The sequence below is a fragment of the Anolis sagrei genome, chromosome 4 (assembly GCF_037176765.1).
Source record: "Anolis sagrei isolate rAnoSag1 chromosome 4, rAnoSag1.mat, whole genome shotgun sequence".
Lineage (NCBI taxonomy): Eukaryota > Metazoa > Chordata > Lepidosauria > Squamata > Dactyloidae > Anolis > Anolis sagrei.
Window position 1 is genome coordinate 14,649,490 of NC_090024.1, and position 15,868 is coordinate 14,665,357.

General features: G+C 42.9%; 1 protein-coding gene across 4 annotated transcripts in view; it reads left to right on the forward strand.

Moving 5' to 3' along the window:
- Window positions 1-15,868, forward strand: part of ZFAT (zinc finger and AT-hook domain containing) — a 185,476-nt gene that overhangs the window by 154,144 nt on the left and 15,464 nt on the right. For all 4 annotated transcript variants that reach the window (XM_067467276.1, XM_067467277.1, XM_060775905.2 and 1 more), the window contains 2 exons: window positions 617-740; window positions 3,930-4,060. In XM_067467276.1, coding sequence (XP_067323377.1) covers window positions 617-740; window positions 3,930-4,060 — 255 coding nt within the window. The remainder of the gene's footprint in view (window positions 1-616; window positions 741-3,929; window positions 4,061-15,868) is intronic.

The window sequence follows — 15,868 nt, forward strand, 5'->3', positions numbered from 1 at the left end:
AACCTTGGTTTTGGCTTATTTATTTAGTACATTACTATACCGCCCCTCAGCCTTCCGGCAACTTGAGGCAGTTTACAAGGCACGAATTCAATGCCACCAAGGACACAATTACAATATACAATATAAAAACATCAGCAACAATAAAATCAAACATTATAATGAAACATACTTCCAATGAGACTCAAAGTGAGTCTCATTAATCAATTAACTGTGTTAATAATTAAAACAATGTCCAATTCCGCCATATAGTTATTTCATTATTATATCCATTACTCCGTATTTTCAAATGCCCAAATGGCCATGTCTTAGGATTCTTCCGGAATGATAGGTTCATGTTGTGGTCACTTTCGGTTGGAAATAGTTTCAAGGCCCACCATAAAAACAAATTCATATTACAGAGTTTTAAATCTGTGTCATTTTGCTGTACCGTATTCTTTTGGTTTCACTGTTCAAAGATACATTATGTTAGGTATACACCGTTTTGTAGTATCTGTGCCCTAATCAACAGCGTATATGTACTTTAAAATCAATTTTCTATCTGTTTGTCTGTTGGCATCTTTATGATGTGTCTGCTCATTCCTTTTTCCCCCCCACTGGTCACTGGCCTGCTGTGCAGCAAACGACGGAGATTTCCGATGAAGACACCTCATCATATCTCCAAATTACAGAAGCTGGCGATATGCAAGGAGCCCAGGCTGCTGTTGCTGCTTTACAGGACTTGCGACATACCTCTGAAAATGGTAATGGGGTTATCCATAAGGAGAAAAAGAGTACATTGCAAAGCAGTTTAGAAATATTAAATGCTCAAAGTGAGTCTCATTAATCAATTAACTGTGTTAATAATTAACTTACAAGACCTCCAGGGAGCGAATACCTCCCTTGTGGCAACTGCTTCACTGGCTGCCAATCTGTTTTCAGTAACAATTCAAAGTAGTGGTTATGACCTATGGTATTGACAAGCTGGAACATGTCCAGAGGAAAGTGACTAAAATGATCAAGGGTCTGGAGAACAAGCCCTATGAGGAGCGGCTTAAAGAGCTGGGCATGTTTAGCCTGCGGAAGAGAAGGCTGAGAGGAGACATGATTTATTTATTTATTTATCGTGTCAGCATCAACCAGTCAATTGTATTACATTTTAAGAATTTTTTAACAAACAGACAAAACAGAGTTTGCAAGCTTGGTAGTTGATTAAATGTCCTTTGACCAGTAGCTGACCACTTGGAGTGCCTCTGATGTTGCTGCAAGGAGGTCCTCCATTGTGCATGTGGCGGGGCTCAGGTTGCATTGCAGCAGGTGGTCCATGGTTTGCTCTTCTCCACACTCGCATGTTGTGGGCTCCACTTTGTAGCCCCATTTCTTGAGGTTGGCTCTGCATCTCGTGGTGCCAGAGCGCAGTCTGTTCAGCGCCTTCCAGGTCGCCCAGTCTTCTGTGTGTCCAGGGGGAAATCTCTCATTTGGTATCAGCCATTGATTGAGGTACTGGGTTTGAGCCTGCCACTTTTGGACTCTCGCTTGCTGGGGTGTTCCAGCAAGTGTCTCTGTAGATCTTAGAAAACTATTTCTTGATTTAAGTTGTTGACGTGCTGGCTGATACCCAAACAAGGGATGAGCTGGAGATGTCTCTGCCTTGGTCCTTTCACTATGGGCTGCTACTTCCCGGCGAATGTCAGGTGGTGCAGTACCGGCTAAGCAGTGTAATTTATGCATACTCAGCAGCAGAGTAGCAAAGTGCAAGGGCAGATGTCTTCACTGTATCTGATTGTGAGACATGATGAGGACCATGGATAAAGATGTGAGGGGAAGCCACAGGGAGGAATGAACAACCGTGTTTTCTGCTGCCCTGGAGGCTAGGATGCAGAACAATGGCTTCAAACTATAGGGAAGGAGATTCCACCTGAACATGAGGAAGAACTTCCTAACTGTGAGTGCTGTTCAGCAGTGGAACTCTCTGCCCTGGAGTGTGGTGGAGGCTCCTTCTTTGGAGGCTTTTAAAGAGAGGCTGTTGGGGGTGTTTTGAATGCATTTTTCCTGTTTCTTGGCAGAATGGGGTTGAACTGGATAGCCTATGAAGTCTCTTCCAACTCTATGATTCTATTATAGGTTGACACCTGTGATACAGATATATGTAAACAGAGAGATAAGAGAAAGTTAGCTTTTCTAAGGCCACCATGATTTTGGTGACTTAAGTGGTGTTTGTACTATTATTTCTGTGTTGCACTAGTTTTATATCCTGTTAGCAAAAGTGAGTGTAGGAGAGACGAGGCTTCTCATTCCACATTAAAATTGCCAAGTTTGCAGCACTTTGGAAAATCTGATACCTGCTATCAGCAACACAGCTTCTTCCTGAGAATAGCTTCAGGCATTTGTAAGAAGCAGCTACAGGTACACACTGGCAAGTCGCTCTGAAGGATTGTCCAAAAGGAACATCATAAAGAAAAGGCGTGAGGTGTGATTGGGTGTTTTGGCAAGGAATTGGATCACCTTTGAAAAAGCTTCTGAGGTTTGCCTTATTTGGGGAGTCAGAAAACCAGCGCTGTGCTTGTTTTTCCTCTTTGGTCTCCCACTCTTTTTCATCCCTCTTGTGCAAATACCTTTTTTGATATTACAGTAGAAGCATACTATAAAGAAGTGCAAGAAGCTTCTTTTCGCTGTCATAAATCAGCCTTTACTTCCTGCAGCAAACTGGAGTTGTCCCAGATATAAATGTAGCTTAGCCATTGATTGCACCAAGATACAAAGACTGTAGAATCCAGTACAACTTAATGCCAGGTTTCAAAGGCAAACATAATGACAGCATGAAGAAGTGTCTATCGTTGATATTTTGTGGCTGTTTGCAGTTATTGTTTTCTCCTCCTGCTACCTTTTCAGCGGCTATTTTTTCCCTTTGTTTTGTTTTGTTTTTTCTCTGCAAGTTAGCGATTATCCACCAAGATGCTTATAGCAATGGGTTGTTGTGAGTTTTTATTTACAGTATTTATATTCCACCTTTCTCACTCTGCAGGGGACTCAGGGCGGATTACAATGTACATACACATGGCAAACATTCAATGCCATAGACACACAACATATATAGGCAGACACACAGAGGCTATTTAATATTCCAGCTTTTTCAAGAGGGTATCCTGGTGTCACGTTGTCAGGGCTCTACCTTATTTAGGTAGAGATGAACCAAACTCCCAGTTTTATCAAACAGTTTAATTAAAACAGCACTTACTTGCTGGCTGTTTTAATAGACCAAAACATAAAGATATCACCCAGCCACAGAATAAACAAAAACCGATAGCAAAAACAACTCCGTACTCAAAAGGGTCCATTCCAGTGGTCAAATGCAGATTGGCAGCCAGTGGAGCTGAAGTAACAGAGGGATGGTATGCTCCCTGTACACTGTCCCAGGGAGTAATCTGGTTGCCACCCACCGGACCATTTTTTGCTTCAGAACAATCTTCAAAGGCAGCCCCACATAGAGTGCATTGCAGTAGTCTATTCGAGATGTAACCAGAGCGTGGACTACCGTGGCCAAGTCTGACTTCTCAAGGAATATGTGTTTTGTTATTCAAGGTCTCATAAAATTGCCTGTTTCTTTTGCAGTTTTTTTTAAAATGGTGACCCAGCAGAATAACTCATTCAGGACTGAAGCAGAAGAAGGAGATAGTAACGCAGGGAAATAAGGCTGGGTGGGATTCAAGAGTCTCCCTTCAGGAGGAGAAGGGCGGGGTATAAATATAGGAAATAAATAAATAAGAGGAAAAAAAGTTTTGATACATTTGAATGAGGAAGGGGGAAAATGACTTTGGAATTGATTTGGTGGAATGCAAAATGGCAGAAAGATTAGCAAAGGGGATGAACTTGAGAGAATGAAAATTTTGAACATCGGTGTTATCTTGATGCTTGTCTTAATGTTGTCATTCCTTCTGCTTCTTTCTGATAAGGGGGACGATTTGACCCCACCGCGGTTAACATCCTGCAGCAGATCATAGAGCTGGGTTCGGAACCTCATGATGCCACTGCTGTTGCCTCCGTGGTTGCCATGGCCCCAGGAACCGTTACTGTTGTGAAACAGGTAAAAAAGGGGAAAACCTTTCAATTCCATGTGGTGTGATGTATGTATTTGTCTGTATCTACAATCCGTTTGAACCAGTTTTAGCTGATCTCTGCCTGTGAATAAAATCTGAATATTTTCAGAGCTTTGGAATAAGCTGAGACAATCCCACTTTGCTAGGCGGCTCATTAGTACTCTGCCTTTGCCAGCACCACCTTGAGCTACATTTGCATCTGGAGCCAGCCTTAGGAATGTGCATGAGTGATGAGCCCAAAGTTGAGCATAATTGATAGGCTTATCAAGGTTTGGATTGTGGAAGATGCCTTTGGTAGATGATGCTGAACCACTTCCAGCAAGCCTCTTACAGGGAAAGCGCAGGCAGTAGTGCTTCTTAACCCCAAATTAAAGAACAGGTGAAAATTCATCCAGAAACAGAAGAGTGGCACAATGGGTTAAATCCATCTGCTGCCAGGACTGCTGACCGAAAGGTCGGCAGTTTGAATGCATGGAGCAGGGTGAGTTACTGGCTGTCAGCTCCAGCTTCTCATGTGGGGACACGAGAGAAGCCTCCCACAGGATGGTAAAATATCCGGGCGTCTCATTGGCAACATCCTTGCAGACTGCCAATTTGTTGTTGTTGTTCATTCGTTCAGTCGTCTCCGACTCTTCATGACCTTATGGACCAGCCCACGCCAGAGCTCCCTGTCGGCCATCACCACCCCCAGCTCCTTCAAGGTCAGTGCAGTCACTTCAAGGATGCCAGCCATCCATCTTGCCCTTGGTTGGCCCCTCTTCCTTTTACCTTCTACTTTCCCCAGCATAATTATCTTCTCTAGACTTTCCTGTCTCCTCATGATGTGGCCAAAGTACTTCAGCTTTGTCTCTAGTATCCTTCCCTCCAGTGAGCAGTCGGGCTTTATTTCCTGGAGGATGGACTGGTTGGATCTTCTCGCAGTCCAAGGCACTCATAGCACTTTCCTCCAACACCACAGCTCAAAAGCATCTATCTTCCTTCGCTCAGACTTCCCTAAGGTCCAGCTCTCACATCCGTAGGTTACTACAGGGAATACCATGGCTTTGACTGCCAATTATCTCACACCAAAAGTGACTTGAAGTTTCTCAAGTTGCTCCTGACATGAAAAAAAGCCCCAGAAAATTCACATTCACTGAGTAAACATAACAGTTTGTGTAAGCTTCTTGCCTGTCCCTTCCAAAGCCCCCAACAGAGATGATTTTCAGCTGAAACTCAAAGTGATGGCTCATCATTTCTGGGGCAGCCAAAACCTGTTCATAGCAAGGTGTCCTGGAGTGAAATCTGGTGCCTGGCAGTTTCCTGCCTGTTCTGTACCGTGTGTCTCTTGCCTCATTCAAAGACACACTTTATTTGAAGGCATTCTGCTTATTCCAAGGGTAGGATATCATATTCCAGTAAAAAAAAAATGGAATTAAAAATTGGAGCTTAAATTGTCCTGCTAAGAATATCAACCAGCCCTTTCCTCCACATTTTTGAGCATCCCACTGTAATGAGGTAGGTATCTGGAAACTCATGAGGGCAATGAGGTTGCAGAGATTCTGCTAAGAATGTGCTTGATCTACTGGATTTAGCTGAACTATGCTTTTCAGATAATAGTGATAACTGAACTATGCTTTTCAGATAATAGTGATAAGGTGAGGATGTATTTTTCTGTTGCCTTCGTTACTTATAAAAAAGGGTTTATTTGCATATTTCAATACATTGTATATTTGTGGATAGAAGTGTTTTTAAGGTATTCATCTGTTTGAATACACTAGGTAAGATTCTGGTGTCACTGGGTTGTTGTAGGTTTTTTGGGCTATATGGCCATGTTCTAGAAGCATTCTCTCCTGATATTTCGCCTGCATCTATGGCAAGCATCCTCAAAGGTTGTGACCTCACAACTTCTGAGGATGCTTGCCCTAGATGCAGGTTAAACGTCAGGAGAGAATGCTTCTAGAACATGGCCATATAGCCCGAAAAACCTACAACAACCCAGTGATTCCAGCCATGAAAGCCTTCGACATTCTGGTGTCAATTGCCAAATTATATCTTTTGCCATTCATTTTAAAATCTTTTGGACTGTGACCTTATTCTAATCTTTGTGGTTCCTTTCATGTTAAAATGGAGGCAGCTGTGGATAATATAGCATGGTATATGCACAAAATCAAGAGTGGAAAGACATTTCACCTTCCTAGGAACTATTATCAAACACCGAGAAACTAGGTGTAGTACAATGCTCAGCAGACACTGAAAGGCTTGATACATTGCATTGCTCAGAACTTCTCACAGGTGCTTCAGTTTCAACACAGCCAGATCTACCTTCAGTCCAGAGGCCAAAAACCTCACTGCCAAACAGCAACCTGTAGCGACACAGTGACAGGCACAGATGACTTTAAACAACCTCTAGCAAGGAGACACAAGCCCATAATGTCTTATTACTTGATTGGCAGGCATTGTCAGTGCCCTTATCAGTACAGCTTCCCAATCTCAGCAGTGCCAAGTTTGCCAAAGCTTATCTGTCTTTGCTCAAGTTGGGGAGAGAGATTTTGTTTTCAAACTGCTTTGGCATTATCTTGCAGTGAGTGCAGGGTACAAAGTGACACTGAACACTGAACATATTGTCGGAACAAAAGGGGTGCAGCTTTATTAGCTATAGTGAAGAGGTTCAAATCTGAGGAGCAGCGTGAGCTCCCACTGTTAGCCTCAGCTTCTGCCAACCAAGCAGTTCAAAAACATGCAAATGTGAGTAGATCAATAGGTACCACTCTGGCGGGAAGGTAACAGTGCGCCATGCAGTCTTGCTAACCACACGATCTTGGAGGTGTCTAAGGACAACGCCGGCTCTTCAGCTTAGAAATTGAGATGAGTACCAACCCCCAGAGTTAAACACAACTAGACTTAATGTCAGGGGGAAGCCTTTACCTAAGAGGCTTGGCTTAGCTTTGGCATAGCTCAAGAACCAGGCAACCTATGCCACATGATGGGAACTCATTCCTTCAGCCTGGCTGGGTGGATCATGAAATGACAGAAGTGACATTCCAAATGAGCAAAAATAGAGAGTGGTCCTTCTGCCCCTTTGGCGTGAGATGGGTCTACACCCCACCCCCCCTGCCAAGCTGGATATGGCCCTGAGGACCCTTAGAGTAAACTCATAACTAGGGAAAATAATCACTCTCACACACTTCTCCTTAAACATACACCCATGGCCATGTATGTCTCAACTTTAACTGCTTACAACCTGAGGAGAGAAAAAAAGGATTGGCAGCAATGGTTACCTTCAGTCCAAACAGGAAGTTTGAGTAGCCAAGGAAAAACTGAACCAGATGGCGTTCCCTTAACATCCAAGGAAAATGAGGACCTTCCGAGAATCCACTTTTCATGTAACACAAGGGAGCAGACTCCAGATAGGCACTACATTAATGTCTTGCTGAAACTGATAAGGAGTAGGGAGGCTACCTTAAACCAAAAAGGGAAAAGGGAAAAGGAGTGTGTATTCAATATTTACTTGGCAGACCCTGTGGTGTCAGTGGACTGGATGAATCTTCACACTCTCTACTTGTTTTGCCGTTCTTCCCACCTTTCTCATATTGTTGGTTCAAGCTCGCCCACAAAAGCATTTCACAGCTGCTAGTGATAACAGTTTGAGGGGAGTCTTTGCTGTCTTGCTTAGATGAAGCTCCCATAGAGTTTAAGGGAGTTTTCTAGATGGTGGTGCTCATTATTTCATTGATCAAGTCATTCAGCTACATTCAGAGAATTGGTCCAAGAGTTAGTAGAAAGCCATGCAATGCAGCCTCACTGGTGGGCTCAGCCTTCTGTGCCATCTCTACCACATTCTGGGACTGGATTGAGATCTCTTTTTGGGGGGGGAGGGGGTGGAAGTGATGGACTGGATGGTCTTTGTGGTCTCTTTCAGCTCTGTGATTCTATTCTTGGATGATACCAGATGACCACATGCCTTCCAAGGCTGTTTCTGAACACTCTTCAGAGGTGGTCCCATGTAGATCATGTTATAGTAGTCTAATCAGAATGTAACTAAGCCACCTTCTGGGTTTCCGCCTCCAGACATCAATGGGGCCAGTGTAAAACAATGCTTTCTTATTCCATCACAGCAATGTGATCAATGGTATTGAGTGGAGCTGAGAGGTTCAACAGAACTAACAGAGTCACTCTCTGCCTGTCCAGTGTCTTGCATTAGGTGAACAAAGGTATCTCTGTCCCAAAACTAGGTGTGAAACTACATGTTTACCTTTTCTGTCAATCTTTCACACCCAAGAGAAGATGGACAAACAAACAGAAATGTCCATCTCAGGTACTACTTTACCTGTGTAATTAATTGGAAGAATTGTTTTTCCACAAAAATTACCAGGAAAAAATTGGGTGAGTTGAGAGAGCTGCTTGAGAGAACTTCTTAAGAGAACTGCCTGAAATGTACACTTGCCAGAAGCCTTCCTATGTATCTTGAGAGAGCCGCCTGAAATGTACACTTGCCAGAAGTCTTCCTATGTATCTGAAGACCCTGACTTCCTATAAGCTTTCAAAATGTGGGTCTTTTATTTGTTCAAAAAGAGGTAGAACAAGCTACCTGCTGGGTATGCTCTAGCTGGATTTCCTGCATTGAGCAGGGGCTTTGATTTGACTGCCTGTAGGGCTCCATCCAACTCCATGATTTTGTGATTCCATGTGTTGGCATCATTCATATACTGTATACTCGCACCTCCATTTTTGGGGTCCCAATTTTTGGTATTTTTGTATTCCTTGCATAATAATTTCACCCCCACCTGCACGCCTCCCCTTGGACCAGTTCTCTTAATTCTGAGAAGCTGGTGCACGGGTGGGTGAAGACGCGAAAACTAGGAAGCTTCCCTCTCCTACTGCCAGCTGAGATATGAGGTCTTCTTCGGTGGGTGGGGCCTCTGGGGCCTCCTTTGGCTGCTGATAGCTGAAGGAGTCCTAACTTGTCTATGTGAGCTAGCCACCATGTGAGGCCTCCAGAGCCTTCTTTGGACTCCAGGTGGGAAGGCTGCATAGTCCTCGTCATTTTTCACCACATAATGGTAGCACCCCTCTTTTTTTGAAGGGGAAAATGGGAGAAATAATGCAGTGAAATCTATATAAATAAAAATGTAATGTTAGTTTGTGGACTTAACATAACCCCAAAACCACTGGATCAGTTTACACCAAATTTGGACACAATACACCTATCAGGCCAAAGAGTGACCATCACTCATAAAAACATTGAAAAACATAGCAGAGGAGACTTAAAAATCAAAAAAATCAAAATATAGTACAACGCATGCACATAATCATATAAATACACACGCATACACATATATACGCAAACAAAACACATATACACAGACTGGGCCACAGCACTGCGTGGCAGGGGGCGGCTAGTGTGATATATAGGAGCCCCACCAAAACCATATAGGTCTGTGGGAGACAGCTGCTACCATTCATCACCCCTCAACGTCCTGCAGACATGCCCACAGGTGACTTCCACTTTCTGTCTCCCAACATTGCCTGAAATCATTTTATATTGCTTTTGGATGTCTACCGTGTCCCAGCTGTCACCATGAACAGCCATGGGCTTCCAGCAGAGCAGTGATGCCTGGTTTCAGGTGTGCCAAAATGATTTAAAGAATTTTCCTGCCAGCCTTTGCCCCCTCCCTGCTTCTCAGCAGTTCCTTCTGTTATCCTTTATGTGTCGCCTGCTTCCCCGGGGTGCCTCCGCTCAGCAGAAATGATGAGTCAGGGAATCAGCCTGACAGCCCGAGAGAACCAAATTAGCTGAGAAGGACTTGAACAATTCCTTGGCTAGCCTTGCAGAAACTCAATTAAGTTGAGCTAAATAAATGCCCAAGCTACTCTTTGTTGCCTGATTCTCAGCTAAAAATGTTGATGAAATGTGAGTGCATGCATTTATTCCAGCATTCGAAGAGAGTAATTGGAGGAAAGAAAGAAGGGCCACTGAATTTCACCAGCCAGTGCACATTTTGAAATGTTTTAAAACTGAGATGCAGTGCTGTAAAGATGCACATACAAAAAAAGCAGAGGGAAGTGGTTCATTCAGGTGTCACATTGTGAAATCAGCAGGAATCATACTTGGTCTTGACCTCTGCAAAGATTTATAAAGCAGATAGCTGCAGAATGTGCAAACAAGGGCACCCAAAATGATCCAGCGCACCGATCATCTCCCTTGTTAATAAAAAGTTGGCTTGAGTTTTTCACTTGGAAAAAAAGCCTGAAAGTCCTATGGTATTTATAAAATAATGAGTGGAGCAACATTGTTGGCTCTATTTCGAAAGAGCAAAGGTTTTGGGAACAATCCAGCCTTGACCTTTTTGCATGGGTATATTAAAAATAGAAATTTCCTTACTCTGAGCCTCCAAGAGAGGTGAGCCTCCAGGAGAGTATTCATACACCTCAAAATGGCATCTGAAGAACCTCCTAAGGCAGTATTTCTCAACCTGGGAGTCGGGACCCCTGGGGAGGGTCATGAGAGGGTGTCAGAGGGGTCACCAAAGACCATCAGAAAACACAGTATTTTCTGTTAGTCATGGAGGTTCTTTGTGGGAAGTTTGGCCCCATTCTATCGTTAGTGGGGTTCAGCATGCTCTTTGACTGTAAGTGAACAATAAATCCCAGCAATTACAACTCGCAAATGTCAAGGTCTGTTTTCCCCAAACACCACATTGGGGCATACTGAGTATTCGTGCCAAGTTTGGTCCAGATCCATCATTGTCTGAGTCCACAGTGTTCTCTGGATGCAGGTGAACTACAACTCCCAAACTCAAGGTCAATGCCCTCCAAACCTTTCCAGTATTTTCTATTGGTCATGGGAGTTCTGTGTGCCAAGTTTGGCCCAACTACATCATTGGTGGAGTTCAGAATGTTCTCTGATTGTTGGTGAACTATAAATCCCAGCAACTTGAACTCACCAATGACAAAATCAATCCATCCCCTGACCCCACCAATATTCAAATTTGGACATATTGGGTATCTGTGCCAAATTTGGTCCAGTTAATGAAAATACATCCTGCAAATCAGATATTTACATTACGATTCATAACAGGAGCAAAATAACAGTTATGAAATAGCAATGAAAATAATGTTATGGTTCGGGGTCACCACAACAGGAGGAACTCTATTAAAGGGTCATGGCATTCTGAAGGTCAAGAACCACTGTCCTAAGGTTTTCCCAGGAGGAGGAGTCATCCTGGCAACCCAGCCTTGATTGGAAAGCTTGAGCAGGTGTTCCACCATTCTGCTCTAAGCAAAGCAGATCTATGTCCTTTAATCTGTTAAAAATCCAAAGAGGCTTAATTTCCTTTACCATTTACAGTATATGAAGAAGATAAATAAGAATGTTGGAAATAGCAACCTTCCAAGCTTCCACTAACTGTTTCTAAATGTATATAATTGTTCACCTATATTGTATGTACATTTTGGTTGGCCAGTTTGACTGTACCTCTTTGGTGTGAGAGGAGCTTCAGACACAGGACTCCATTTTTGTTATACAGTATGCTTTTAGACCTCAGTGGAGGTGAGTGCAGTTTATCTCCTTTCAGACTTCAGTGAGTACAGTTGTATAGTTTGGACTATATCTATATGCTTATAGACATTGTACTATGGATTAGTAAAAGGTAGGTAAAGGTAGTCCCCTGACATTAAGTCCAGTCATGTCTGACTCTGGGGTGTGGTGCTCATCCCCATTTCCAAGCCGAAGAACCGGCGTTGTCCGTAGACACCTCCAAGGTCATGTGGCCGGCATGACTGCATGGAGCGCCGTTACCTTCCCGCCGGAGCGGTACCTATTGATCTACTCACATTTGCATGTTTTCGAACTGCTAGGTTGGCAGAAGCTAGGGCTGACAGCGGAATCTCACGCCGCTCCCCGGAATCGAACCTGCAACCTTTCGATCAACAAGCTCAGCAGCTCAGTGCTTTAACCCACTGCGCCACCGGGGGCTCCATGGATTAGTATGCTGAATATATACAATAAGTTTGTTAGTAAACCCGACATATTATTTTTAAAGAAAACTATTTTGTTTTTATCTCTTGAGTGCATATTTTAACTAAGAGGTTTCAGGGAAGTCTATATCTTTTTAGGCAATTACAACTGCAAATTCTACTTCAAAGAAACAACCATCCTCTGCTAACCAAACATATTTTTGTAGTGGCATGTCTTTATCCTTGGCAATTTAAAGGCATGGTTCTTCAATTTAACAGCTGAGTTACCTGTGTGCCATTACATTAATGCTTGTGAATATCACTTATTCAAAGAGTTGACTTCTAACAAGGTTACCTGTTACCTGTGTGCCATTACATTAATGATTGTGAATATCACTTATTCATAGAGTTGACTTCTAGCAAGGTCATGCTTTTCTTGACTAGTGGTTTTCAAAAGGTGGTCTCCACATGTTCATGAAGGTCCACATTTGCCCAACGGATGTGACCTCATTTTTACCTTTTCAGTAAGGTTATGGTGCAGTTATTTCCAATAGGTTATGGAATTTCTAATAAAGAATAGACATGTTGGAGAAATCTAGTCAGTATTCTTTTCACAAAATGGTCAGTCAGTGACTTGTGGGACGCTCAGCAGGAACTGAATGGAACTCATCCTCCATCTCCCATTTCCAAGCAAAAGGCATATTGTATTGTTGGAGGCTTTCATGGCTGGAATCACTGGGTTGTTGTAGGTTTTTCAGGCTATATGGCTATGTTATAGAAGCATTCTCTCCTGACATTTTGCCTGCATCTATGGCAAGCATCCTCAGAGGTCAGCTGGAGGAAAGACCTCAGTCTTCTCATGAGAGAAGATGGATCTGGCATCTGGTGCAGACTCTCTCCCTGCCGATGCAGTTAAAAGCTATATGCCCACAGCTGTGAGACGGACTCTAAATACTACCAGGAATATGGGAATTGACTGAGCTAGGTATCATTAAAAGCAAAAAGCTTCCTCGTCCTAGCTTATGGAAGCAAACTTTTAGTTCATTGCTTGCCCACTTGAACCTACTATTGTAAGTCTTGGATGTATGCCCTTCAGTCTGCTTACTGATTCCTCTATATAGGCTCTATGATTTACAATTTCTTCACCTTGGGTTGTTTGTTATCATATAGCTTTCATGCTTCAGCTTCTGAACTTACGTCTAGCTGAAAGTTAAAAATGGTACAGTGTCCATTATGACTCGTGGATTGATGTCCTACTGAACTGCAATGCCAAGTGGTTGGAGAGTCCTGCTAGATTTTTTGCTATCATTGATGTAACTGAGAGTACCTCACTGTTTTTCCATACTTGGTAGGTCCCTTGTTGACTGATTACTTCATCACCTCTCATGGCACATTTTTTTTTTTAGTATGCAGTTGTCAAACAGCTGGACAACTTGTTATGGTTCCAATCATGATGTTGGAGGTTTGGTGGATGGACAGTAGCTGCCAAAGATGCACTTGCTACATACCACATATGTTAGGTAGACCATTTTCATAGAACATCCCTCCCTGAAAATAGGATTTCAGGATTTGAGTTTGTCATTTTTCTATGTTGGCAGATGGTGGTAAATGAGGTGTATCTTATATTCCACTTTCAGTGAAATTGATATGTGCAATTGTCATGCAGAATAATTTCCACATTTTCGCCCTCTGAAGAAGTGCTTTCCACATGGGAAATGTGTGATATTTGGATCAACACTGAATGTTTCTTCCCCCATGTGCTCAGAATGATAAACTGCACCCGGGTGGAAAGAAAGTGAAATGACAGAAATAAAATCCAAGTTCTAGAGCCAGTTCAAATAATAGGCAGATAGGAAAAGGACAGACATTTAAGTGCATAGTAGTGGCTTCCTCTTTCGATTCTAGCTTCTCATGTATCTCTGGGAAATCTACAAAAGCAAAAGGAATAATAATCTCTATACATTATTCACAAAAAATAACTTGATTGAGGTGCTGCTTAGGGGTCCTTTGTTTGCTTAGTAACTTCAATCACATCCAAAGCATCAACACTTGGAGTTCTTTGTCATCGCTTATGATGGCCATCTTTCCCATCAATTTTTAACAAGTCTGACTTAAATTTCTTATTCATCAGTCTTTGCCCTTCTCCTTTTGTTGCTTTTTAAAAGATATTTAAATATAACAGAAAATGGAATGGCAAATAGTTCTAAAATATTAAAGCGAATCGACAAGACCATGTCTTGCATGGAAAGCAAAAATGACAGCATGGGCAATGGTAACACATACAAGGATTTCTGACTGACATGGTAGATTTTTTAGCAATCAGTAATGAGTTATTATAATCCAAGTTAATATCACATGAAGGATACCATTTGAAAATAATGTGTGAAATGGTTCATCCATGAGTACAGTCAGCCATCAGTGATGATATCCATAATCTTGGTGGACAGGAAAAGAGATTGAAAGATGGGCTCAAAGCCAACCTTAAAAATTGTGGCATAAACATTGAGAACTGGGAAGCCCTGGTCCTTGAGTGCTCCAGCTGGACGTCAGCTGTGACCAGCAGTGCTGTGGAGTTTGAAGAGGCACGAATGGAGGGCGAAAGAGAGAAACGTGCCAAGAGGAAGGCACGTCAAGCCAATCCCGACCAGGATTGCCTTCTACCTGGAAACCGATGCCCTCACTGCGGGAGAAGATGCAGATCAAGAATAGGGCTCCACAGTCACCTACGGATCCACCGACAGAACACTGACCTTGGAGGACCATCATCCTCGGACTACGAGGGATCGCCTAAGTAAAGTAATCTTGGCAGTTTCATCCTGGAAATCACAGCCGTGAAATGGTATTAATTACCACGTGACTACAAGAAGATCTGTGATGGTAGAGATCTTGTATGGTGCTAAGACATGTCAGACCAGGCAATCTTGCTGCAAAGTTGGTGCCAAGATGCAATGTTCTTGCTTCTTGGCAGGGTGTTGGACTGGATTGCCCATGAGGTCTCTTCCAACTCTTTGATTCTATGATTCTAAGATAAACCCGGTAGATTTGAGAGCAATTAATATATGAGGAAAGAAAGAAAAGAAATGTGCAGTGTAAATTTCACCTTGAGGGCTGCCATTCTATGGGAGCAAGTGCTTTGACCACTTTTACTCATTCCGGATTCCTCATTCCTCACCACAGTGGCATTTTAAAGTGTGTGTGCTTTTCATTTTCATTTTCTCCTGGAATGATATTCCACTGCTTTTGTAGCCTTGTGACCTTCAGCTACTCTAATAGATAGCGAGAATGAAAATTATCCAAGGTCTCTGCAATATATCAGTGTCATCTGTCTCTGTATCTCCACCCTTGTCCTCTAATTGCCTCACCTAGTCCTTGCTTAGCAGAGAAGGAGTTCAAAGAGGGACGGCAAGGGAGGGGGACAGGTTTCACTCCTCTCCCCTGCATGCAAGGAATAGCCTCCCCATTTTCAAATGATATGTCGGTGTGGGTGAATTCTTGAAGTTGGAAGTCCCATCTCATCTAGTTTGTCAAGAAGTGAACTTCTAAAACAGTGGTTCTCAACTTGTGGGTCCCAAGATGTTTTGGCCTTCAACTCCCAGAAATCCGAACAGCTTGTAAACGGGAGTTCTGTTCTAAAAGCATCTGGTTTCGACACTCCTCAGATTCCTGGAGGGGAAACGGGGATAATTATTTCCTTTATCTTTGGAATTCTATTGTTTTTCTCTTACCGAACAGCCATTTTTTACTGTCATTCTCTTACCCTGTCTTGGGCACCGCAATTGAATGGAGATCTTGACAAGCTGGAATGTGCCCAGAGGAGGGCAACTGAAATGATCAAGGGTCAGGAGAACAAGCCCTATGAG